Below are 25,779 nucleotides of genomic sequence, written 5' to 3'. Positions count from 1 at the left end.
AGCATCAGGGAGAATGTGGGGAACAAGCGGTGTATTTACCCTCAGCATAATGGCGAGTGTGGGGAACAGGCGGTGCACTTACCTCCAGCATCATGGAGAGTGTGGGGAACAGGCAGTGTATTTACCCACAGCATAATGGAGTGTGGGGAACAGGCGGTGTATTTACCCTCAGCATAATGGAGAGTGTACGGAACAGGCGGTGTATTTACCCTCAGCATAATGGAGAGTGTGGGGAACAGGCAGTGTATTTACCCACAGCATCATGGAGAGTGTGGGGAACTGGCAGGGTAATTACCATCAGCACCATGGAGGGGGGACAGGCGGTGTATTTACCCTCAGCATCATGGAGTGGGGTACAGTCAGTGTATTTACCCTCAGTACCACAGAGAATGTGAGGAGCAGGCCGTGTATTTATCCTCAGCATCATGGAGAGTGTGGGCAACAGGCGGTGTATTTACCTCCAGCTTCATGGAGAGTGTGGGAAACAGGCGGTGTATTCATCCCCAGCATCATGGAGGGTGGGACAGGCAGTGCATTTACCCCCTGCATCATGGAGGGGGGCCCAGGTTGTGAGTTTACCCTCAGCACCATGGAGAGGGGGACAGGTGGTGTGTTTATCCTCAGCACCATGGAGAGTGTGGGGAACAGCCGGTATATTTATGTCTAGCAGCATCATGGAGAATGTGGGGAACAAGCGGTATATTTACCCACAGCATAATGGAGAGTGTGGGGAACAGGCAGTATACTTACCCCCAGCATCATGGAGAGTGTGGGGAACAGGCAGTGTATTTACTCACAGAATAATGGAGAGTGTGGGGAACAGGCGTTGTACTTACCCCCAGCATCATGGAGAATGTGGGGAACAGGCAGGGTAATTACCATCAGCATCATGGAGGGGGGTACAGGTGGTGTATTTACCCTCAGCATCATGGAAAGTGTGGGGAACAGGCAGAGTATTTACCCCAGCACCATGGAGTGGGGGACAGGTGGTATATTTACCCGCAGCACCATGGAGAAGGGGACAGGTGGTCTATTTAGCCCCAGCATCATGGAAAGTGTGGGGAACAGGTAGAGTATTTACCCCAATATCATGGAGGGTGGGGCAGGCGGTGTATTTACCTCCAGCATTATTGGGGGGGGGGGTGGACACAGACGGTGTATTTACCCTCAGCAATATGGAGCAGGGGGACAGGTGGTGTTTTTATCGTCATCACCATGGAGACAGTGGAGAACAGGTGGTGTATTTACCCCCAGCATCATGGAGGGGTGTACAGGCGGTATATTTTCCCTCAGTGCTATGGTGAGTGTGGGGAAAAGGCGGTGTACTCACACCCATCCTCATGGAGTGTGTGGGGAACAGCTGGTGTATCTACCCCCAGCATCATGGAGTGTGTCGGGAATAGGCGGTGTATTTACCCCCAGCATCATGGAGGGGGGTATAGGCTGTGCATTTACCCTCAGCACCATGGAGAGTGTGGGGAACAGGTGGTGCATTTATCCCCAGCATCATGGAGAGTGTGGGGAACAGGTGGTGTACTTTCCCTCAGCATCATGGAGGGACAGATCGGCGGTGTATTTACCCTCAGCAATATGGTGAGTGTGGGGAACAGGCAGTGTATTTACCCCCAGCATCATGGAAAGTGTGGGGAACAGGCAGTGTATTTACCCCCAGCATCATGGAGGGAGGTACAGGAGGTGTATTTACCCTCAACGCTATGGAGTGTGTGGGGAACAGGTGATGTATTTACACCCAGCATTATGGAGAGTGTCAGGAAGAGGCGGTGTATTTACCCCCAGCATCATGGAAGGGGGGACAGGCGATGTATTGACACACAGCACCATGGAGGCGGGGAAAGGAGGTGATTATCCTCAGCACCATGGAAAGTGTGGGGAATAGGCGGTGTATTTAACCTCAGCATTATGGAGGGGGGGACAGGTGGTGTATTTATCCCCAGCATCATGGAGGGGGATTAACAAGCGGTGTATTTACCCATAGTATCGTGGAGAGTGTGGAGAACAAGCGGTGTATTTACCGTCAGCATCATGGAGATAGTGGGGAACAGGCAGTGTATTTCCCTTCAGCATCATGGAGAGTGTGGGGAACAGGCAGTGTATTTACCCTCAGTATCATGGAGGGTGGGGGTACAGGCGATGTATTTACCCTCAGCATCTTGGACGAGGGAGACAGATGGTGTATTTACCATCAGCATCATTGCAGGAGTATAGGCAGCGTATTTCCCCTCAGCACCATGGAGAGTATCGGGAACAGGCGGTGAATTTACCCCGAGCATCATGGAGAATGTGGAGAACAGGCAGAGTATTTACTCCCAGCACCATGGAGGGTGGGACAGGCGGTGTATTTAACCACAGCTTCCCGAAGAGTGTGGGGAATGGGCGGTGTATTTAGCCTCAGTATCATGGAGGGGAGGGGACAGGCGGTGTATATACATGCAGCATCATGGAAAGTGTGGGGAACAGGCAGTGTATTTACCCTCAGCATCATGTAGGCGAGGGCGACAGGCGGTGTATTTAACCTCAGCATCATGGAGGTGGGGGGGGGGGGGGGGGGGGGGGGGGGGGGGGGGGGAGAACAGGTGGTATATTGGCACACAGCACCATGGAACGGGGGAAAGGCGGTGATTATCCTCAGCATCATGGAAAGTGTGGGGAAGAGGCGGTGTCTTTACCCTCAGCATCATGGAGCGGGGGGGAAAGGTGCTGTATTTACCCCCAGCATCATGGAGGGGGATTAACAAGCGGTGTATTTACCCACAGCATCATGGAGAGTATGGGGAACAGGCAGTGTATTTACCCTCAGTATCATGGAGGGTGGGGGGACAGGTGATGTATTTACCCTCAGCATCTTGGACGAGGGAGACAGATGGTGTATTTACCATCAGCATCATTGCAGGGGTATAGGCAGTGTATTTACCCTCAGCACCATGGAGAGTATTGGAAACAGGCAGAGTATTTACTCCCAGCAACATGGAGGGTGGGACAGGCGGTGTATTTATCCCCAGCACCATGGAGGGGGAAAACAGGAGGTCTATTTACCCTCAGCATCATGGAGGGAGGTACAGACAATGTATTTACCCTCAGCATCATGGACGAGGAGGCCAGGCGGTATATTTAACCGTAGCATCATTGCGGGGGGTACAGGCGGTGTATTTACCCTCAGCACCATGGAGAGTATCGGGAACAGGCAGTGAATTTAACCCCAGCATCATGGAGATTGCGGAGAACAGGCAGAGTATTTACCCCCAACACCATTGTGGGTCGGACAGGCGGTATATTTATCCCCAGCATTATGGAGGGGGGAGGGGACAGGCAGCGTATTTACCCTCAGCACTATGGAGGGTAGTACAACGGTGTATTTACCTCCAGCATCATGGAATTTGTGGGGAACAAGCGGTGTATTTACACCCATCCTCATGGAGAGTGTGTGGAACAGGTGGTGTATTTACCCTCAGCAATATGGAGGGGGGAAACAGGCGGTGCATTTACCCTCAGCATCATGGAGGGAGGCACATGCGATGTAATTACCCTCAGCATCATACTGGGAGAGAGAGGCGGTGTATTTACCCTCAGCAATATGGAGAGTGTGGGGAACAGGCAGCATATTTACCCTCAGCATCATGGAGGGGGGTACAGGCGATGTATTTACCCTCAGCGCCATGGAGAGTTTGGGGAATAGGCAGTGTATTTACCCTCAGCATCATGGAGAGTGTGGGAAACAGGCGGTGTATGTATTCCCAGCATCATGAATGGGGAGGACAGGTGGTGTATTTACCCCCAGCATTATGGAGGGGGGGGACAGGGGGTGTGTTTATCCTCAGCACCATGGAAAGTGTGGGGAACAGCTGGTGTATTTACCCACAGCATCATGGAGAGTGTGGGGAACAGGAGGTGTATTTACCCTCAGCATCATGGAGGGAGCGGCAGACAGTGTATTTACCCACAGCATCATGGAGGGGGGGGAAATGGGGTGTACTGACTCTCAGCAACATGGAAGAGGGGACAGGCGGTGTATTTACCCTCAGCACCATGGACAGTGTGGGGGACAGGCGATATATTTACTCTCAGCAATATAGAGAGTGTGGGGAACAGGCAGTGTATTTACCCGCAGCATCATGGAGGGAGGTACAGGGGGTGTATTTACCCTAGGCGCAATGGAGTGTATGGGGAACAGGTGATGTATTTACCCCCAGCATCCTGGTGAGTGTCAAGAACAGGCGGTGTATTTACCCCCAGCATCATGGAGAGTGTGGGGAACAGGCAGTGTATTTACCCTCAGTTTCATGGAGGGTAGGGGGACAGGCAGTGTATTTACCATCAGCATCATTGCAGGAGTATAGGCAGTGTATTTAACCTCAGCACCATGGAGAGTATCAGAAACAGGCAGAGTATTTACTCCCAGCACCATGGAGGGTGGGACAGGCGGTGTATTTATCCCAGCACCATGGAGGGGGGTACAACGGTCTATTTACCCCCCGCATCATGGAGAGTGCGGTGAACAGGCGGTGCATTTACGCCCATCCGCATGGAGAGTGTGGGGAACAGGCGGTGTATTTACCCTCAGCATCATGGAGGGGGGGCACATGCGGTGTTCTTACCCTAAGCATCATGGAGGGCGGGACGGGTGGGGTATGTACCCCCACCATCATGGAGGGGTGTACAGGCAGTGTATTTACCCTCAGCAATATGGAGAGTGTGGGGAACAGGCAGTGTATTTACCCTCAGCATCATATTGGGAGAGACAGGTGGTGTATTTACCCTCAGCAATATGGAGAGTGTGGGGAACAGGCAGTGTATTTACCCTCAGCATCATGGAGTGGGGCACAGGCGATGTACTTACCCTCAGCGCCATGGAGTGTGTGGGGAACAGGTGGTGTATTTACCCCCAGCATCGTGAATGGGGGGGACAGGCGGTATGCTTACCCCCAGCATCATGGAAGGGGGGGGACAGGCGGTGTATGTACCTGCAGCACCATGGATGGGGGGACAGGGGGTGTGTTTATCCTCAGCACCATGGAGAATGTGGGGAACAGGTGGTGTATTTAACCCCAGCATCATGGAGGGAGGGACAGGCGGTGTGTTTACAGGCAACATCATGGAAGCGGGGGGACGGGCGGTGTATTTACACGCAGCATCATGGAGTGGGATTAACAAGCACTGTATTTACCCACAGCATCATGGAGAGTGTAGGGAACAAGCGGTGTATTTACCCTCAACATCATGGAGATTGTGGGGAACAGGCAGTATATTTACCCGTAGCATCATGGAGAGTGTGGGGAACAGGCAGTGTATTTACCCTCAGCATCAGGTAGGGGGAAAACAGGAGGTGTATTTACCCTCAGCATCATTTGGGGGTGGGGGGGGGGGGGGGAACAGACAATGTATTTACCCCCAGCATCATGGACGAGGGGGCCAGGCGGTGTATTTACCCTCAGCATCATTGCACGGGGTACAGGCGGTATACTTACCCTCAGCACCATGGAGAGTATCGGGAACAGGCGGTGAATTTAACCCCAGCATCATGGAGAGTGTGGACAACAGGCAGAGTATTTACCCGCAGCACCATGGAGGGTGGGACAGGTGGCATATTCATCCCCAGCATCATGGAGGGGGGGGACAGGCAGACTATTTACCCCCAGCATCATGGAGAGTGTGGGGAACAGGCGGTGTATATACGCCCATCCTCATGGAGAGTGTGGGGAACAGGCGGTGTATTTACTCTCAGCATTATGGAGAGTGTGGGGAACAGGCGTTGTATTTATTCCCAGCATCATGGACAGTGTGGAGAACAGGCAGTGTACTTAACCTCAGCATCATAGAGGGGAGTACAGGCAGTGTATTTACCCTCAGCACCATGGAAAGTGTAGGGAACAGGCGGTGTATTTACCCACAGCATCATGGAAAGTGTGCGGAACAGGCGCTGTATTTACCCGCAGAGACATGCAGAGTTTGGGGAACAGGTGGTGCATTTACCTCCAGCATCATGGAGCGGGGGGACAGGCAGTGTATTTAATCGCATCACCACGGAGAGTGTGGGGAACAGGCGGTGTATCTACCCCCAGCATCATGGAGAATGTGGGGAGCAGGCCGTGTATTTACCTTCAGCATCATGCAGTGTGTGGGGAACAGGCAGTGTATTTACCCCCAGCATCATGGAAGGGGGGGACAGGCAGTGTATTTACCCTCAGCACCATATTGGGAAAGACAGGTGGTGTATTTACCCTCAGCATCATGGAGAGGGTGGGGAACAGGCGGTGTATTTACCCCCGGCATCATGGAGAGTGTGGGGAACAGGCAGTGTATTTATTCCCAGCATCATGAATGGGGGGGGCCGGCGGTGTATTTACCCCCAGCATCATCGAGGGGGGGGACAGGGGGTGTGTTTATCCTCAGCACCATGGAGACTGTGGGGAACAGCTGGTGTATTTACCCCCAGCATCATGGAGAGGGTGGGGAAAGGCGGACTATTTACCCCCAGCATCATGGAGAGTGTGGGGAACAGGCGGTGTATATACGCCCATCCTCATGGAGAGTGTGGGGAACAGGCGTTGTATTTATTCCCAGCATCATGGACAGTGTGGAGAACAGGCAGTGTATTTAACCTCAGCATCATAGAGGGGGGTACAGGCAGTGTATTTACCCTCAGCACCATGGAAAGTGTAGGGAACAGGTGGTGTTGGAGGAGGATACAGTTGATGTATTTACCCTCAGCGCCATGGAGAGTGTGGGGAACAGGCAGTGTATTTACCCTCAGCACCATGGAGAGTGGGGGGGACAGGCGGTGTATTTACCCTCAGCAATATGGAGCATGTGGGGAACAGGCAGAGTATTTACCACCAGCATCATGGAGAGTGTGGGGAACAGGCAGTGTATTTACGCCCAGCATCATGGAGAGTGCAGGGAACAGGCGGTGTATTTACGCCCAGCATCATGGAGAGTGTGGGGAACAGGCAGTGTATTTACGCCCAGCATCATGGAGAGTGTGGGGAACAGGCAGTGTATTTACGCCCAGCATCATGGAGAGTGCGGGGAACAGGCAGGGTATTTACTCTCCGCATCATGGAGGGAGGTACAGGAGGTATATTTACCCTCAGCGCTATGGAGTGTGTGGGGAACAGCTGATGTATTTACCCCCAGCATTATGGAGAGAGTCAGGAACAAGCGGTGTATTTACCCCCAGCATCATGAATGGGGGGGAACAGGCGGTGTATTTACCCCCAGCGTCAAGGAGGGGGTGACAGGTGGTGTATTGACACACAGCACCATGGAGGGGGGGAAAGACGGTGATTATCCTCAGCACCATGGAAAGTGTGGGGAAGAGGCGGTGTATTTACCCTTAGCATTATGGAGGGGGGGAGACAGGCGGTGCATTTACCCTTAGCATCATGGAGGGGGCCACATACGGTGTTCTTACCCTCAACATCATGGAGGGCGAGACAGGTGGGGTATTTACCCCTACCATCATGGAGGGGTGTACAGGCAGTGTATTTACCCTCAGCACCATGGAGAGTGTGGGAAACAGGCGGTGCACTTACCGTATTTAGTCCCAACATCATGGAGAGGGTGGGGAACAGCTGGTGTATTTACCCTCAGCATCATATTGGGAGAGACAGGTGGTGTATTTACCCTCAGCGCCATGGAGTGTGTGGGGAACAGGCGGTGTATTTACCCCCAGCATCATGAATGGGGGGGACAGGCGGTATTCTTACCCCCAGCATCATGGAGGGGGCGGACAGGCGGTGTATTTACCTGCAGCACCATGGATGGGGGGACAGGGAGTGTGTTTATCCTCAGCACCATGGAGAGTGTGGCAAACAGGCGGTGTATTTAACCCCAGCATCCGGAAGAGGGGGGGTGCAGGCGTCGTATTTAGCCTCAGCATCATGGAGGGGGGGACAGGCAGTGTATATACACGCAGCATCATGGAGGCGGGGGCGACAGGCGGTGTATTTAATCTCAGCATCATGGAGGGAGCAACAGACACTGTTTTTACCCCCAGCCTCATGGAGGGGGGGAAATGGGGTATACTTACTCCCAGCATCATGGAAGAGGGGACAGGCGGTGTATTTACCGTCAGCAATATGGAGAGTGTGGGAACAGGCAGTGTATTTACCCCCAGCATCACAGAGAGTGTGGGGAACAGGCAGTGTATTTACCCCCAGCAATATGGAGTGTGTGCGAAACAGGCATTTACCCCCAGCAACATGGAGGAGGTACAGGCAGTGTATTTACCCTCAGCATCATAGAGGCGGGGGCGACAGGCGATGTATTTAACCTCAGCATCATGGAGGGAGTGACAGACAGTGTATTTACCCCCAGCCTCATGGAAGGGGGGAAATGGGGTGTACTTACTCCCAGCATCATGGAAGAGGGGACAGGCGGTGTATTTACCCTCAGCAATAAGGAGAGAGTGTGGGAACAGGCAGTGTATTTACCCCCAGCATCATGGAGAGTGTGGGGAACAGGCAGTGTATTTACCCACAGCATCATGGAGAGTGCGGGGGACAGGCGGTGTATTTACCCTCACCATCATGGAGGGAGTGACAGGCAGTGTATTTACCCTCAGCAATATGGAGAGTGTGAGAAACAGGCAGTGTATTTACCCCCAGCATCATGGAGGGGGTACAGGCGGTGTATTTACCCTCAGTACAATGGAGAGTGTGGGGGACAGGTGGTGTATTTACCCCCAGCATCATGGAGAGTGAGGGGAACAGGCAGTGTATTTACCCCCAACACGATGGAGAGTGCAGGACACAGACAGTGTATTTACCCTCACCATCACGGTGGGAGAGACAGACGGTGTAGTTACCCTCAGCAATATTAAGAGTTTGGGGAACAGGAGGTGTATTTATTCCCAGCGTTTTTGAATTGGGGGGGACAGGTGTTGTATTAACCCCCAGCATCATGGAGGGGGGGGACAGACGTTGTAGTTACCTGCAGCATCATGGAGGGGGTGACAGAATCAAGGAGGGGGGGAAAGGAGGTGTACGTACAACCAGCATCATGGAAGAGGGGACAGGCGGTGTACTTACCCTCAGCAAAATGGAAGGGGCGGTGACAGGCATTGTATTTACCCTCAGCATCATGAAGGGAGCAACAGGCTGTGGATTTACCCCCAGAATCATGGAGGGGGGGAAATGAGGTGTACTTACTCCCAGCATCATGGAAGAGGGGACAGGCGGTGTACTTACCCTCAGCACCATGGAGTGTGGGGGACAGGCGGTGTATTTACCCCCAGCATCATGGAGGGGGAACAGATGGTGTATTTACCCTCAGCGCCATGCAGTGTGAGGGTACAGGCGGTGTATTTACCCCGAGCATCATGGAGAATGTGGGAAACAGGCGGTGTATTTACCCGCAGCATCATGGAGAGTGTGGGGAACAGGCAGTGTATTTTCCCCCAGCATCATGGAGGGGGTACAGGCGGTGTATTTACCCTCAGCGCCATGCAGTGTGAGGGAACAGGCGGTGTATTTACTTGCAGCATCATGGAGGGGCGGACAAGTGGTGCGTTTATCCCATGACCATGGAGAGTGTGGGGAACAGGCGGTGTATTTACCCTCAGCATCATGGAGGGTTGTACAGGCGATGTATGCACCCTCAGCACCATGGAGAGCGTGGGGAACAGCATGTGTATTTACCCCCAGCATCATGGAGGGGGTACAGGCAGTGTATTTACCCTCAGCATCATGGAGAATGTGTGTAACAGGCAGTGTATTTACCCCCAGCATCATGGAGAATGTGGGGAACAGGCTATGTATTTACCCTCAGCATCATGGTGAGTGTGGGGAACAAGTGGTGTATTTACCATCAGAATCATTGCGGGGTTGCAGGCGATGTATTTACCCTCAGCACCATGGAGAGTGTGGGGGACAGGCAGTGTATTTGCCCCCAGCATGATGGACATTGTGGAGAACTGGCAGTGTATTTACCCTCAGCATCATGGAGGGGGGTAAAGGCAGTGTATTTACCCTCAGCACCATGGAAAGTGTAGGGAACAGGCGGTGTATTTTCCCCCAGCATCATGGAAAGTGTGGGGAACAGGCGCTGTATTTACCCACATTCTCCATGATGCTGAGGGTAACAGGCGGTGTATTTACCCACAGCATCATGGAGAATGTAGGGAACAGGTGGTGTATTTACCCCCAGCATCATGGAGCGGGGGGACAGGCGGTGTATTTAATCGCATCACCATTGAAGGGTGGGGACAGGTGGTGTCCTCAGCACCATGGTGAGTGTGGGGAACATGCGATGTATTTACCCCCAGCATCATGGAGAATGTGGGTAACAGGCAGTGTATTTACCCCCAACATCATGGAGAGTGTGGGGCACAGGCGGTGTATTTATTCCCAGCATTATGAATTGGGGGGGACCGGTGTTGTATTTATCCCAACATCATGGAGGTGGGGGGACCGGCGTTGTAGTTACCTGCAGCACCATGGAGGGGGGGACAGGGTGTGTGTTTATCCTCAGCACCTTGGAGAGTGTGGGGAACAGGCGGTGTACTTACCCTCAGCATCATGGAGGGGGCGGTGACAGGCGTTGTATTTACCCTCAGCATCATGGAGCAAGCGACAGGCAGTGTATTTATCCCTAGAATCATGGTGGGGGGGAAATGAGATGTACTTACTCCCAGCATCATGGAAGAGGGGACAGGCGGTGTATTTACCCTCAGCACCATGGAGAGTGTGGGGGACAGGCGGTGTATTTACCCTCAGCAATATGGAGAGTGTGGGTAACAGGCAGTGTATTTACCCCCAGCATCATGGAGGGGGTACAGGCGGTGTATTTACTCTCAGCGCCATGCAGTGTGAGGGAACAGGCAGTGTATTTACCCCCAGCATCATGGAGAGTGTGGGGAACAGGCAGTGTATTTACCGCCAGCATCATTGAGGAGGGGGGGGGGGGAACCAGACGGTGTATTTAATTGCATTACCATGGATGGGGGGGACAGGTGGTGTCCTCAACACCATGGAGAGTGTGTGGAACAGGCGGTGTATTTACCCCCAGCATCAGGGAGTGTGTGGGGAACAGGCAGTGTATTTACCCTCAGCATCATGGAGAATGTGGGTAACAGGCGGTGTATATACCCCCAACATCATGGAGAATGTGGGGAACAGGCGGTGTATTTACCCTCAGCAGCATTGAGGGGTTGCAGGCGATGTATTTACCCTCAGCACCACGGAGAGTGTGGGGAACAGGCAGTGTATTTGCCCCCAGCATCATGGACAGTGTGGAGAACTGGCAGTGTACTTACCCTCAGCATCATGGAAACTGTAGGTAACAGGCAGTGTATTTTCCCTAGCATCATGGAGAGTGTGGGGAACAGGCAGTGTATTTACCCTCAGCGTCATGGAGGCAAGGGCGACAGGCGGTGTATTTAACCTCACCATAATGGAGGGAGCGACAGACAGTGTATTTACATGGAGGGGGGGAAATGTGGTGTACTTATTCCCAGCATCATGGAAGAGGGGACAGGCAGTGTATTTACCCTCAGCAATATGGAGAGTGTGGGAATAGGCAGTGTATTTACACCCAGCATCATGGAGAGTGTGGGCAACAGGCAGTGTATTTACCCCCAGCATCATGGAGAGAGCGGGGGACAGGCGGTGTATTTACCCTCACAATCATGGAGGGGGTGGACAGGGGGTGTGTTTATCCTCAGCACCATGGAGAGTGTGGGGAACAGGCGCTGTATTTACCCTCAGCATCATGGAGTGGGGGAAATGGGGTGTTCTTACTCCCAGCATCATGGAAGAGGCGACAGGCAGTGTATTTACCCCCAGCATCATGGAGAATGTGGGAAACAGGTGGTGTATTTACCCACAGCATCGTGGAGAGTGTGGGGAACAGGCCGTGTGTTTACCCTCAGCATCACTGAGGGGCTGCAGGCGATGTATTTACCCTCAGCATCATGCAGTGTGTGGGGAACAGACTGTGTATTTACCCCATAGCATCATGGAGAGTGTGGGAACAGGCAGTGTATTTACCCCATAGCATCATGGAAAGTGTGGGGAACAGGTAGTGTATTTACCCACAACATCATGGAGAGTGTGGGGGACAGGAGGTGTATTTACCCCCAGCAATATGGAGAGTGTGGGGAACAGGCAGTGTAGTTACCCCCAGCATCATGGAGGGGGTACAGGCGGTGTATTTACCTTCAGCGCCATGCAATGTGAGGGAACAGGCAGTGTATTTACCCCCAGCATCACGGAGTGAGGGGGGAACAGGCAGTGTATTTAATCGCATCAGCATGGAGTGGGGGACAGGTGGTGTCCTCAGCACCATGGAGAGTGTAGGGAACAGGCGGTGTATTTACCCACAGCATCATGGAGTGTGTGGGGAACAGGCGCTGTATTTACCCCCAGCATCATGGAGGGGGTACAGGCGGTGTATTTACCCTCAGCGCCATGTAGAGTGTGGGTAACAGGTGGCGTATTTATCCCCAGCATCATGGAGAGTGTGGGCAACAGGCAGTGTATTTACCCTCAGCATCACGGAGTGAGGGGGGAACAGGCAGTGTATTTAATCGCATCACCATGGAATGGGGGACAGGTGGTGTCCTCAGCACCATGGAGAGTGTGGGGAACAGGCAGTGTATTTACCCCCAGCATCATGGAGGGGGTACAGGCGGTGTATTTGCCCTCAGCGCCATGCAGTGTGTGAGTAACAGGCAACGTATTTACTCCCAGCATCATGGAGAGTGTGGGGAACAGGCGGTGCATTTACCCCCAGCATCACGGAGTGAGGGGGGAAACAGGCAGTGTATTTAATCGCATCACCACCGAGGGGGGAATCAGGTGGTGTCCTCAGCACCATGGGGAGTGTGGGGAACAGGTGGTGTATATACCCACAGCATCCTGGAGTGTGTGGGGAACAGGTAGCGTATTTACCCTCAGCTTCATGGAAAGTGTAGGGAACAGGCGGTGTATTTTCCCTAGCATCATGGAGAGTGTGGGGAACAGGCAGTGTATTTACCCTCAGCATCATGGAGAGTGTGGGGAACAGGCGGTTTATTTATTCCCAGCATCATGAATTGGGGCGGACAGGTGTTGTATTTACTTGCAGCATCATGGAGGGGGGGGGGGGGACAGGTGGTGCGTTTATCCTCAGCACCATGGAGAGTGTGGGGAACGGGCGGTGTATTTACCCTTAGCTTCATGGAAGGGGGGGGAGGGGGGCGACAGGCGTTGTATTTACCCTCAGCATCATGGAGGGGGGGGCGACAGGCGTTGTATTTACCCTCAGCATCATGGAGGGGGGGGGGGCGACAGGCGTTGTATTTACCCTCAGCATCATGGAGGGAGCGACAGGCAATGCATTTACCCCCAGCATCATGGAGGCGGGGAAATGGGGTGTACTTACTCCCAGCATCATGGAAGAGGGGACAGGCGGTGTAATAACCCACACCATCACGGAGGGAGAGACAGGCGGTGTATTTACCCTCAGCAATATGGGGAGTTTGGGGAACAGGCAATGTATTTACCCCCATCATCAGGGAGAGTGTGGATAACAGGCGGTGTATTTATTCCCAGCATCATGAATTGGGGGGGACAGGTGTTGTATTTACCCCCAGCATCATGGAGGGGAGGGGGGGGTGGGGACAGGCGTTGTAGTTACCTGCAGCACAATGGAGAGGGGGGGGACAGGGGGTGTGTTTATACTCAGCTCCACGGAGAGTGTGGGGAACAGCTGCTGTATTTACCCCCAGCATCGTGGAGAGTGTGGGGAACAGGTGGTGTATTTACCCTCAGCATCACTGAGGGGTTGCAGGCGATGTATTTACCCTCAGCATCATGGAGGAGGTGACAGGCAGTGTATTTACCCCCAGCATCATGGAGGGGGGGAAATGGGGTGTTCTTACTCCCAACATCATGGAGGGGGGGAAATGGGGTATTCTTACTCCCAGCATCATGGAAGAGGGAAGAGGCGGTGTATTTACCCTCAACATCATGGAGAATGTGGGGAACAAGCAGTGTATTTACCCTCAGCATCATTGAGGGGTTGCAGGTGATGTATTTAGCCCCAGCATCATGCAGTGAGTGGGGAACAGGCAGTCTATTTACCCCCAGCATCAAGGAAGGGAGAGACAGGCGGTGTATTTATCCTCAGCAATATGGAGTGTGTGGGGAACAGGCAGCGTAGTTACCCTCAGCATCATGGAGGGGGTACAGGCGATGTACGTACCCTCAGCGCCATGGGGAACAGAGCGTGGGGAACAGGCAGTGTATTTATTCCCACCAGCATGAATGGGGGGACTGGCGGTGTATTTACACCAGCATCATGGCGGGGGGGGGGGAAACAGGGGGTGCGTATTTGCCCCCAGCATCATGGACAATGTGGAGAACTGGAAGTGTATTTACCCTCAGCGTCATGGAGGGGGGTACAGGCAGTGCATTTACCCTCAGCACCATGGAGAGTGTGGGGAACAGGCAGTGTATTTACCCTCAGCATCAAGGAGGCGAGGACGACAGGCAGTGTATTTAAGCTCAGCATAATGGAGTGAGCAACAGACAGTTTAATTACCCCCAGCCTCATGGAGGGGGGGGGAAATGGGCTGTACTTACTCCCAGCAGCATGGAAGAGGGGGCAGGCGTTGTATTTACCGTCATTAATATGGAGTGTGTGGGAACAAGCACTGTATCATGGAGAGTGTGGGGAACAGGCAGTGTATTCACCCTCACCATCATGGAGGGAGAGACAGGCAGTGTATTTACCCTCAGCAATACGGAGTGTGTGGGAAACAAGCAGTGTATTTACCCCCAGCATCATGGAGAGTGTAGGGAACAGGCGGTGTATTTAATCGCATCACCATGGAGGGGGGGGGACAGGTGGTGTCCTCAACACCATGGAGTGTGTGTGGAACAGGCGGTGTATTTACCCCCAGCATCAGGGAGTGTGTGGGGAACAGGCAGTGTATTTGCCCCCAGCATCATGGACAATGTGGAGAACTGGCAATGTATTTACCCTCGGCATCATGGAGGGGGGTACAGGCGGCGTATTTACCCTCAGCACCATGGAGAGTGTGGGGAACAGGCAGTGTATTTGCCCCCAGCATCATGGACAATGTGGAGAACTGGCAGTGTATTTACCCTCAGCATCATGGAGGGGGGTACAGGCAGTGTATTTACCTTCAGCATCATGGAAAGTGTAGGGAACAGCCGGTGTATTTTCCCCCAGCATCACGTAGAATGTGGGGAACAGGCGGTGTATATACCCTCAGCATCATGGAGGGGGGCTACAGGCATTGTATTTACCCTCAGCGCCATGGAGTGAGCGACAGACAGTGTATCTACACCCAGCCTCATGAAGGGGGGGAAATGTGGTGTACTTACTCCCAGCATCATGGATGAGTGGACAGGCGGTGTATTTACCCTCAGCAACATGGAGAGTGTGGGGAGGAGGTGGGGGGAGGGTACAGACGGTGTATTTACCCCCAGCATCATGGAGTGGGGGGACAGGGTGTCTGTTTATCCTCAGCACCATGGAGAGTGTGGGGAACAGGCAGTGTATTTACCCCCAGCATCATGGACAGTGTGGGGAACAGGCGGTGTATTTACCCCCAGCACCATGGACAGTGTGGGGAACAGGCGGTGTATTTACCCCCAGCACCATGGAGGGGGGCTACAGGCGTTGTATTTACCCTCAGCGCCATGGAGTGAGCGACAGACAGTGTATCTACACCCAGCCTCATGAAGGGGGGGAAATGTGGTGTACTTACTCCCAGCATCATGGATGAGTGGACAGGCGGTGTATTTACCCTCAGCAACATGGAGAGTGTGGGGAGGAGGTGGGGGGAGGGTACAGACGGTGTATTTACCCCCAGCATCATGGAGTGGGGGGACAGGGTGTGTGTTTATCCTCAGCACCATGGAGAGTGTGGGGAACAGGCAGTGTATTTACCCCCAGCATCATGGACAGTGTGGGGAACAGGCGGTGTATTTACCCCCAGCACCATGGACAGTGTGGGGAACAGGCGGTGTATTTACCCCCAGCACCATGGACAGTGTGGGGAACAGGCGGTGTATTTACCCCCAGCACCATGGACAGTGTGGGGAACAGGCGGTGTATTTACCCCCAGCACCATGGAGGGGGTACAGGCGGTGTATTTACCCTCAGCTCTGGTGTGTGAGGGGAACAGCTGGTGTGTTTACCCTCAGCACCATGGACAGTGTGGGGAACAGGCGGTGTATTTACCCCCAGCACCATGGACAGTGTGGGGAACAGGCGGTGTATTTACCCTCAGCACCATGGAGGGGGTACAGGCGGTGTATTTACCCTCAGCACCATGGAGGGGGTACAGGCGGTGTATTTACCCTCAGCTCTGGTGTGTGAGGGGAACAGCTGGTGTGTTTACCCTCAGCATCATGGAGAGTGTAGGGAACAGGCGGTGTATTTACCCCCAGCATCAGGGAGGGGGTACAGGCAGTGTATCTACCCTCAGCATCATGGAGGGGGTACAGGCGGTGTATTTACCCTCAGCATCATGGACAGTGTGGGGAACAGGCGGTGTATTTACCCCCAGCATCATGGAGGGGGTACAGGCGGTGTATTTACCCTCAGCACCATGGAGGGGGTACAGGCGGTGTATTTACCCTCAGCATCAGGGAGGGGGGTACAGGCAGTGTATCTACCCTCAGCATCATGGAGAACGTGGGAACAGGCGGTGTATTTACCCTCAGCTCTGGTGTGTGACGGGAGGTGCGTTAACCCGCCGAGCCAGTAGGAGACGCTGCTGCGGCGGGTCACTGGGAATCCCTATTTTAACGATGTGCCCATCGCAAAGCAGCTGCGCCGGTGCCAGGGCGTGTCCTGACCACCCCCGCTGCATCCCTTCCACCCACCCAGCCACCCCGCTCGCTCTACCTTTTCAGCGGCTCGGGTCGCGCCGCAGCCACCAGGCCCACTTCCCGTCCTCGAGCTCTCGGCCCTGGAATTCCTTCCTCCGCCTTGGCGATCTCGTTGAAGACATAAAGGATGAAGAAGAAGGCCAAGACCGAGCACAGCAGCACCGCCCGCAGGTAGCGCCGCATCGCCACCCTCAGTCCCTCGTGGCTCCGCCGCGGGCCAGGGCACGCGCGCTGGCGGTTATTTAAATTAAAATCCCCTCCCCCCCCCCCCCCCCCCCCCCCTTTTTAAAAGTCTCTCGAGCTGTTTTTTTAATAACTTTATGGAACGGTTCAGCAATGGTTCCGCCCACCTCCCATTCATTGGATCTTCACGTTGTCAATCATGCGACGCAATCGGATCGCTCCAATAGGAACATCCTGGGCCCGGGCCGGTGGGCGCTCATTGGCTGCTCGGCACCACCGCTGCTCTTGGGGGGGGGGAGAGAGAGAGAGAGAGAGAGGGGCTCGAGGGGCCATTCCCGGGCAATGGGCGAAACTCCTGAAGTGTTGTTCACTGCTGCGTTGTCGGGCTGTCCAACTGTAGGACGTGGCCTTTTAAGATAAAAGCAAAACACGGCGGATGCTGGAAATCTGAAATATTAAAAAAAAAGTACAGGAAAATGCTGGGAAAGCTCAGCAGGGTTTGTGGAGGGAGAAACAAGGGTTAAAGACTCCAGTCCGCATGACCCTTCTTCAGGGCTGTGGTCATCCCATATGGTCAATGCTTAACCTTTCCATTAAATTTTAAAGACCATAACACCTCCGGACACTTTTTTCTTCGCGGCCAGGGGGTGGGGGGGGGGGGGGTTTAATTTAACTAGCCGCCAGCGTGCGTGCCCTCGCCCACAGGAAGGGTCACAGCCCCGAAGAAGGGTCGTGCGGACCGGAGACGTTAACTCTTGTTTCTCTCTCTGCAGACCCTGCCAGACCCTGCTGAGCTTTTCCAGCTCCTTCTGGGGTTTTTATTTTTTGTTTTAGGACATGGTTTTTTTGTCACCAGACCAATCCCAAGAAAAAAATGGCGAACCACGCCGGGACTCTTCGTTGCCCTCATTGACTTGACCAAAGTCAAAACTCAGTCAATCCCACCCCGGGACTCTTCGTTGCCCTCATTGACTTGACCAAAGTCAAAACTCAGTCAATCCCACGCCGGGACTCTTTGTTGCCCTCATTGACTTGACCAAAGTCAAAACTCAGTCAATCCCACTCCGAGACTCTTCGTTGCCCTCATTGACTTGACCAAAGTCAAAACTCAGTCAATCCCACACCGGGACTCTTCATTGCCCTCATTGACTTGACCAAAGGTTTTGACTCAAGTCAGTCGTGAGGCTCTGTAGAATTACGGAATCGTAGAGTCGTTCACAGCACGTGCAGCTCATTCTGTCCATGCTACAGCGATCCAGTCAGATATTTGGGATTCTAAGGAAATCAAGCAATGCATGTATAAGGCCCGTAGGTTGAGGTTGAAAATCAGCCGTTTGGATCAGAATGGTATACTCCTACTCATGTTCATGTGTAGCTGGTTTGGCAGAGCAGTCAAGTCAGTCCCAATCCCCTTGCTCAATCCCCACAGCCCTGCAAGTTTATTTCCTTCAAGTGTCCATCCAATTTCCTTTTGAAATCATTGTTTGAGTATTGCTAAAAAAAAAAATATGCTGTCAAAGCCTTTTGTCTTGCACTGGTCAGGATAGATTTGCAAGAATACCAATAGTAAAGGGAACAACAATTGTTTCCTTTACAATTGGTATTCTTGTGAAACCGTCCTGATGAGTGCAAGACAACAAGCTTCAACAGTATGCCTCTTTTATGAGCAATACTCAAGTTCTGTACTACTTAATGGCCATTGATTGTTTTTGATTCCATCATCCTTGAGGGCGATGAGCTCCAGAACCACTTGCTGTGTAAAGAACTAAAAAGTTCTTCCTCACGTTTCCTATGAATCTCTTGCCCAAAATCATAAACCTGTGAACCCTAATTCTTGAACTGTCATCTAAAGAGATTTTCCTTGTCTATCTTACCTAAGCCTGTCGTAATCATGTACACCTCTACCAAATCTCCCTCAATCTCCTTTGCTCCAAGGAAAACAACCCCAGGCTTACCACTCTAACCTTGTAACTAAACACTCCCCCCACAGCACCGTCCACCCCCACCTTCCTGGAACCATTCTGGTAAATCTCCTCTGCACCCTCTCAAGGACCTTCACATCTTTTCTAAAGTGTGGTGACCAATGTGCCTCTTTACACCAAGAAAGGCCCCTCACACACTCTGGGTCAACAGCAAGGTCGAAATAGAAAAGATGCAGCAGCGAGGGGTTATCTCACTGGTCACCACACCAACAAAATGATGTTCAGACATGGTTACGGTCCCAAAACCAAACTGCTGTATAAGAATGTACATCGATTTAACTCAACTAAACAAATAAGTGGGGGAGGCAGTGGTGTAGTGGTTTTGTTACTGGACTAGTAGTCCAGAGAGCCAGGGTAGATGGTGAAATTTGAATTCAATAAAAAATCCGGAATTAAAAGTCTAATGATGGCCATGAAACCATTGTTTTAAAAACCCAACTGTTTTACTATTGTCCTTTAGGGAAGGAATATGGCCTACATATCACTCCGGACTCTCAACGTGGTTGACTCTTACCTGTCCTCTGAAATGGCTGAGCGAGCCATTAAATTATGTCAAACTGCTACAAAGTCTAAAAGGAATGGAACTGGATGGACCACCTGGTATCGACCTAGGCACCTGAAACGACAACAGCGAACTCAGCCCAGTCAATCCTGCAAAGTCCTCCTTACCAATACCTGGGGGTTAGTGCCAAAATTGGGAGAGCTGTCTTACAGACTAGTCAAGCAACAACCTGAGATAGTTATACTCACAGAATTGTACCTTACACTGTCCCAGAGACCACCATCACCATCCAGCAGAGGTGGCGGTACAATGGTATACAGTAAGGAGGGAGTTGCCCTGTGAGTCCTCAACATCAACTCCAGACCCCATGATGTCTTATGGCATCAGGTCAAACATGGGCAAGGAAACCTCCTGCTGTTTACCAAGTGCCAACCCTCATCAGCTGATGAATCAGTGCTCCTCCATATTGAACACCACTTGGAGGAAGCATGGGGGGCAGGGGGGGGCAAGGGCGGAGAATGTACTTTGGGTGGAGGACTTCAATACCCATCACCAAGAGTGGCTTGGTAGCACCACTACTAACCGAGCCCTAAAGGAAATAGCTGCTAGTGTCTGTGGCAGGTGGTGAGGGAACCAACGAAAGGGAAAAACATACTTGACCTCATCCTCACTAACCTACCTGCCACAGATGCATCTGTCCATGATGGTATCGGTAGGACATTGTATTGTGTGGCACTACCACTGTGCTAAATGGGATAGATTTCGAACAGATCTAACAATTCAAGACTGGGCATTCATGGAGCACTGTGGGCCATCAACAGCAGCAGAATTGTACTAAACCACAATCTATAATCTGATGGCCTTGCATATCCCCGACTCTACCATTACCATCAAGCCGGGGGATCAACCCTGATTCAATAAAGAGTGCAGGAGGGCATGCCAGGAGCAGCACCAGGCATACCTAAAAATGAGGTGTCAATCTGGTGAAGCTACAACACCAGTCTACTTGCGTGCCAAACAGAATAAGCAGCAAGTGATAGACAGAATTAAGCGTTCCACAACCAAGAGATCAGATCTAAGCTCTGCAGACCTGCCACATCCAGTCATGAATGGTGGTGGACAATTAAACAACTCACTGGAGGAGGAGGCACCACAAATATCCCCATCCTCAATGGTGAAGGAGCTCAGCACATCGATGCAAAAGATAAGGCTGAAGCATTTGCAACAATCTTTAGCCAGAAGTGCTGAATGGATGATCCATCTTGGCCTCCTACAGAGGCCCCCAACTTCACAGATGCCAGTTTTGAGCCAATTCAATTCACTGCAAGTGATATCAAGAAATGGCTGAAGAATAGCACTGCATACTGCAAAGGCTTTGGGCCTTGACAATATTCTGGCAATAGTACACCCCCTACCCAATCTGTTCCATTACAGCTACAACACTGGCATCACCCAGCAATGTGGAAAGTTGCCCAGATATGTCCTGTACACAAAAAACGGGACAAATCCAACCTGTGTGTTTTGATTGCCACTCCAGACCTGAGCCCATCACTTCTATTTCCAACTTTCATTTGCGATGCCATGGCACACAAGGCTATAGGCCATGTGGTGGAAAATGGGATTAAAATAGTTAGGTGCTTGTTTGACCGGTGCAGACTTGGTGGGCCGAAGGGTCTTTTCCTGTGCTGTAGACCTCTATGACTTGCCTAGATGAGTGCAGCTCCAATAGCACTCAAGAAGCTTGATACCAGGACAAAGCAGTCGGCCTGATTGACACCCCATCCACAAACATTCACTCCCTCCACCATCAACGCACGGTAGCAGCAGTATGTGCCATCTACAAGATGCACTGCAGGAACTCAGCCAACCTCCTTTGCAGCACCTTCCAAACCCATGACTGCTACCATCTAGAAGGATAAGGACAGCAGACTGATGGGAAACACCACCATCTGGAAGTTCCCCCTCCAAGCCATTCATCATCCTGAGTTGGAAATTTTTCACCATTCCTTCACTGTCGCTGGGTCAAAATTTTGGAACTTCTCCCCTAATACGTAGCTGTACCTACACCACAGGGACTGCAGTGGTTCAAGGAGGCAGCTCACCACCACCTTCTCAAGGGCGATTAGGGATTGGCAGGAAGTGCTGGCCTGGACAGCGACGCGCACATCCCATAAACAAATAAAAAAAGAGATCCACCCAATAGGCCTCAGTGGATGAAAGCCTCACCAAACTGGCCAAGAGTACTTTATTTGCCAAATAGGATGCAAACCGTGGGTTTTGGCAGTTGCCTCTGAACAAAAAATCCAGATTGCTGGCCACATTTATAACACCCCTGAGTCATTATTGTTTCAATAGCTTGCCGTTTGGAATCATGTCCACTCCAGAAATTTTCCAGCAAGGAATCAGTGGAATTTTCCCAGAATTGCACTAAGCATGGTAGTGAGCGGGTAAAATGGACTCCTACCCGCCGATGAAAATGGCGGGTTTTCAGGCCATATCATCCTGAGCCCACATCATTATTTAGTCACTCCCGCGAAACACGCATATGAGAGCTCACTCACCATCACCCCACTGTTGCATCATTCTGGCTGCCATCTTTAAAAGGCAGCTGCCAGCTCATCGCCACCAGCTCACTACCACTGTCTGGGAGACATGGCCAGCAAAGGGAAAAAGACTGCAGTCCCCTGCTTCAATGACTGGTCCCTCAAATGACTGCCGGATGCCATGGAGACCCATCGGGATGTGCTCTACCCCCTGCTCTGGTCACAGCAAAGTCACCAACCCAGCTTGGGAGGCAGTGGCAGCGGTGGTCTGCACAAAGGCTCTGCAGAGGAGGGCAGCCACCCAGTGCTCCAAAATGATGAATGATCTCCTCCTTTCCGCAGGGGTAAATCACTCTTTTCATCACTTCCAGCCCACACACTCACAAACCCATCCAGAGGGCCCTCACTCACTGCCAGTGCAAGAGACAGCACCATTGACTCTTTCACACACACCATCATTGTCCTTATCCGGTCTATGGGACCTCTCACCACCCACACAGGCCAGGCATACTTATCATCTGGCCCAGCAGGCATCCTTAATACACTCTCCCCATCTCTGTCCATGCAGGACAAACTGGCACACAACAGGAGGGAAAGGTCGCAGACAGGTGGAGGGATGCCGGAGTGAAAAGTTCTGACAGAATTCGAAAACATGGCCATCCATCTGGCCAGCGATGACCAGGACTGGTCCTGTGCTGACAGTGAGGTCAGTCCTGCTCTATCAAGTGAGGGTCCAGCAGTGCAACATCCATCTCACAACCATGCCGTGAGTGATGTGGCATTTCACAGGCCACTGCCATGCACTAATTATCCTTGCTTTCACAGGAACATCTGCCCAAACAGCCGACAGAATCCATGACCTAGGGCCTCCTTTAAAGCCCAGAAGAAACCTCTGAAGAGGAATCTGGAGGCACCCTCCCTGAAGTCCCATCACAGCGCTCACCCACACCCTCCACCAGTGCAGAGACACACACTTCAGTGGGACCTAGCTTTAGAGTAGCCTCAGGGCCACAATCTGGTGAGCACATCGCACTTGCTGATCCACAGCAGGTGGAGGCAGGGACTTCCCAGGTACCCAGCACTCGGACTCAGCAATGTTCTGGCCTCTAGTGGTCCTCTGAGTCAGATGACGAGCCTCTGGACTCGGTCATGTCACAGTTGCTGAAGCTGCAAAGGCAAGCTAGGGAACATCAGGAAGGAATGATGGAGGAATCCGTCCATTTTCAGGCTGAGGTGATAGTGCCAGCATTGCAACGCACCAAGGTCAACACTGGCAGGATGGCAGCTGACATGGAGACCTTGGTCCAGGATGTCACTGCTGCACGGGCTTAACTCCATCGCTGATGCCATAGTTGGCCTCCAACAGCATCTACGCGAGAAGGGTGCTGGGCAGCTCAATCTCACTCCAGCTACCCCTTTCACTCACAGTGTCAGCCGAGGCCCTCAGGTATCCATAAGGAGGAGGATCAGCAGGCGCACACTTCGGGGCCATCCACCCAGGTGACTCTGGAAGTGACCGGCCCATCCGACTCCCCTCTTCTTGCGATCTCCGCAGCTCCAGCTTAACAGGCCGAGGAGGGTGCCACTGCCACACAGCAGGACCCTGAAAGCAGGCCGGGGTCCACCAAGTCTCAGTCTTCCAGAGGACGCCCGCCAAAGTCATCACAGACAGGGCATCACAGTCAGCAGGCTGCCTCCACCTCCACTGTGGTTGTCTGGAGAGCACCAAGAGTTAGGAAAGTTAAGTAAAAGTAGTTGCACAGCCTGGGCATGGGTTTTGATCACTTGCACACACTGTTCACTATTGTCAATAAACTCCCAAGAATGTCTCCCTGCCTGTGGCTCCTTGTTCTGATGAGCAGTGTTCTTGTCACTCAGATATGAAACCTTTCTGCACAAGATAAAGGCAGGTGTCTCAGTCCAGGGCCTCTTCTGTGTGTCTGTACAGCCTTCAGACCAAAGTGATGGTCTGGCCTCACACTCCCTAGAAACATTACTGGTGCCTGCACCTCAGCACTGCTGGTTATTGCTGCCAGAATGTAGTGGGCAGGTGCCACAGAGTTCTCTCATTCTCTCTGTAAGCTCTCAGCACCTTTAAGGTGGGGCTGGCCCCCATCACACCAGCATCTGTGACCAGTGCTGCTGTGCACCAGCTCCTGAAGGGCTGAGGTGCTGAAAACAGACATAGCATCAGATGCGTCTAAAATGTCATGGCTGCGTCTCTGAGATGGCCCTGATATGGAGCGCAAGTGAGCTGCCCTTGGTCAGACAGGAGTAAGACATTCTCAGAGGCCATCATTGCAACGCACTGAGGTCAACAATGGCAGAATGGCGGCCAACATGGTGATCATGGCCCAGGACATCACTCCCGAAGAACGCTGGTCACCCCTTGGATGGCCAAAGATGAGTGCGCTGCATGGCTGCCCTGTCAACCTGCGACATGGGGGACACTGGCCCAAACCGGGAGGCTGAGATTGCAAGGGGCTGTGAGTGCCTCAAGCAGTGACCGCTACATGGCCAGTGTTGGCCAGTGGTCCAATAAAGTGGTGATGGACTTGAAGTCTGTGCCGGGGGATAAGGTATGGAGTGCTTGGTGGCCCTTTGGTGCCTCCACGTTGTTTGCATGGGCCAGCAGGCTAGGAGCCTGACCCCATCATATCACTGTGGCTGCGCCTGACCAATCTCAATCACAGAGGCATTGTCAGTTCATACACGTGTCCCTAATGCGTGGCTACTCCCCTCGCTTACCCTGCCCCCATCTCAAATGCCCCTGTGCAGGATGCATCGCCGGGGCAACACTTGCCCCCGGGCAATCCCCCCAGCAGTCGCCTGCAAGACTGGCCAGCACTTGCCCCCGCACACACCCCCTCCCCATCGACAGTCACCTCCGGGGCCAGGCATCAGTTACCCCCCAGGCGCCCCTGAGGCCTATAAATAACAGGCGAGCTGTGGAGAACGCTGCTGCTCACTCACCTCAATTCCCCAAAGTGAAGGCTGCCAAGTGCATGTCACCTGCGAGCAGTTGTGAAATACATCGGCCTGCTTTCCCGCTGGCGTGGATGGACGATACAGCGGGATTCCAAAAGCCTGGCGGGATGACCTTTTAATTATATGCTGACGTATTACAATTAGCTCCCCACCGACGGATGGCGGGAAACGTGGCCAGCCATCAGTGGGCTGAGCAGCCGATCGTGCCCTACCTTCACACAGTCGTGGAGCAGGTTGTGCCATAATTTCTGCACACGCCGCCAGCGGGCTAGGAAAATTCTGTCCAATATCTTACACTTTAGAAGGCATGGAAGGAGTAATAAGCCATATGGGTGACATACTTATACATGGATCCATAAGAGAAGAGCATGATAGCAGGGTCAGAGCAGTCCTGAGAGCCTTATAGGATGCAGGCCTAACATTGAATGAAAACCCATGACCAAGTTTTTAGGTCACATCATACAAGCCCCTGGAATCACAGTTGATCCATGTAAAACAAAATTTATTCGAGAATTTGCACAACCCAGGAACATAACTGATTCCTCACCATGTGAGCCAAGTGGGCAAGTTCCTACCGAATTTAGCAGAGGTCAACGAGCCCTTGAAACTGCTTTAGAGACAGGGTCTCTGGTCAGACCACATTTGGAATATTGTGAGCAATTTTGGGCCCCGTATCTCAGGAAGGATGTGCTGGCCCTGGAGAGGGTCCAGAGGAG

At 52.6% G+C, this 25,779-nt stretch overlaps 1 protein-coding gene across 3 annotated transcripts in view; it reads right to left on the bottom strand.

The window, feature by feature from the left end:
- Positions 1–17,088, bottom strand: part of gxylt1b (glucoside xylosyltransferase 1b) — a 114,726-nt gene extending 97,638 nt beyond the window's left edge. For all 3 annotated transcript variants that reach the window (XM_041216385.1, XM_041216387.1, XM_041216386.1), the window contains exon 1: positions 16,882–17,088. In XM_041216385.1, the coding sequence (XP_041072319.1) occupies positions 16,882–17,048 (167 nt within the window). In that variant the 5' untranslated portion in view covers positions 17,049–17,088. The remainder of the gene's footprint in view (positions 1–16,881) is intronic.
- Positions 17,089–25,779: the final 8,691 nt, after the last annotated feature.

This window comes from Carcharodon carcharias, chromosome 21 (assembly GCF_017639515.1).
Source record: "Carcharodon carcharias isolate sCarCar2 chromosome 21, sCarCar2.pri, whole genome shotgun sequence".
NCBI classification, from domain to species: domain Eukaryota; kingdom Metazoa; phylum Chordata; class Chondrichthyes; order Lamniformes; family Lamnidae; genus Carcharodon; species Carcharodon carcharias.
The sequence above is the reverse complement of the archived record's forward strand: the minus strand, read 5'-3'. Positions and strand labels throughout refer to the sequence as shown.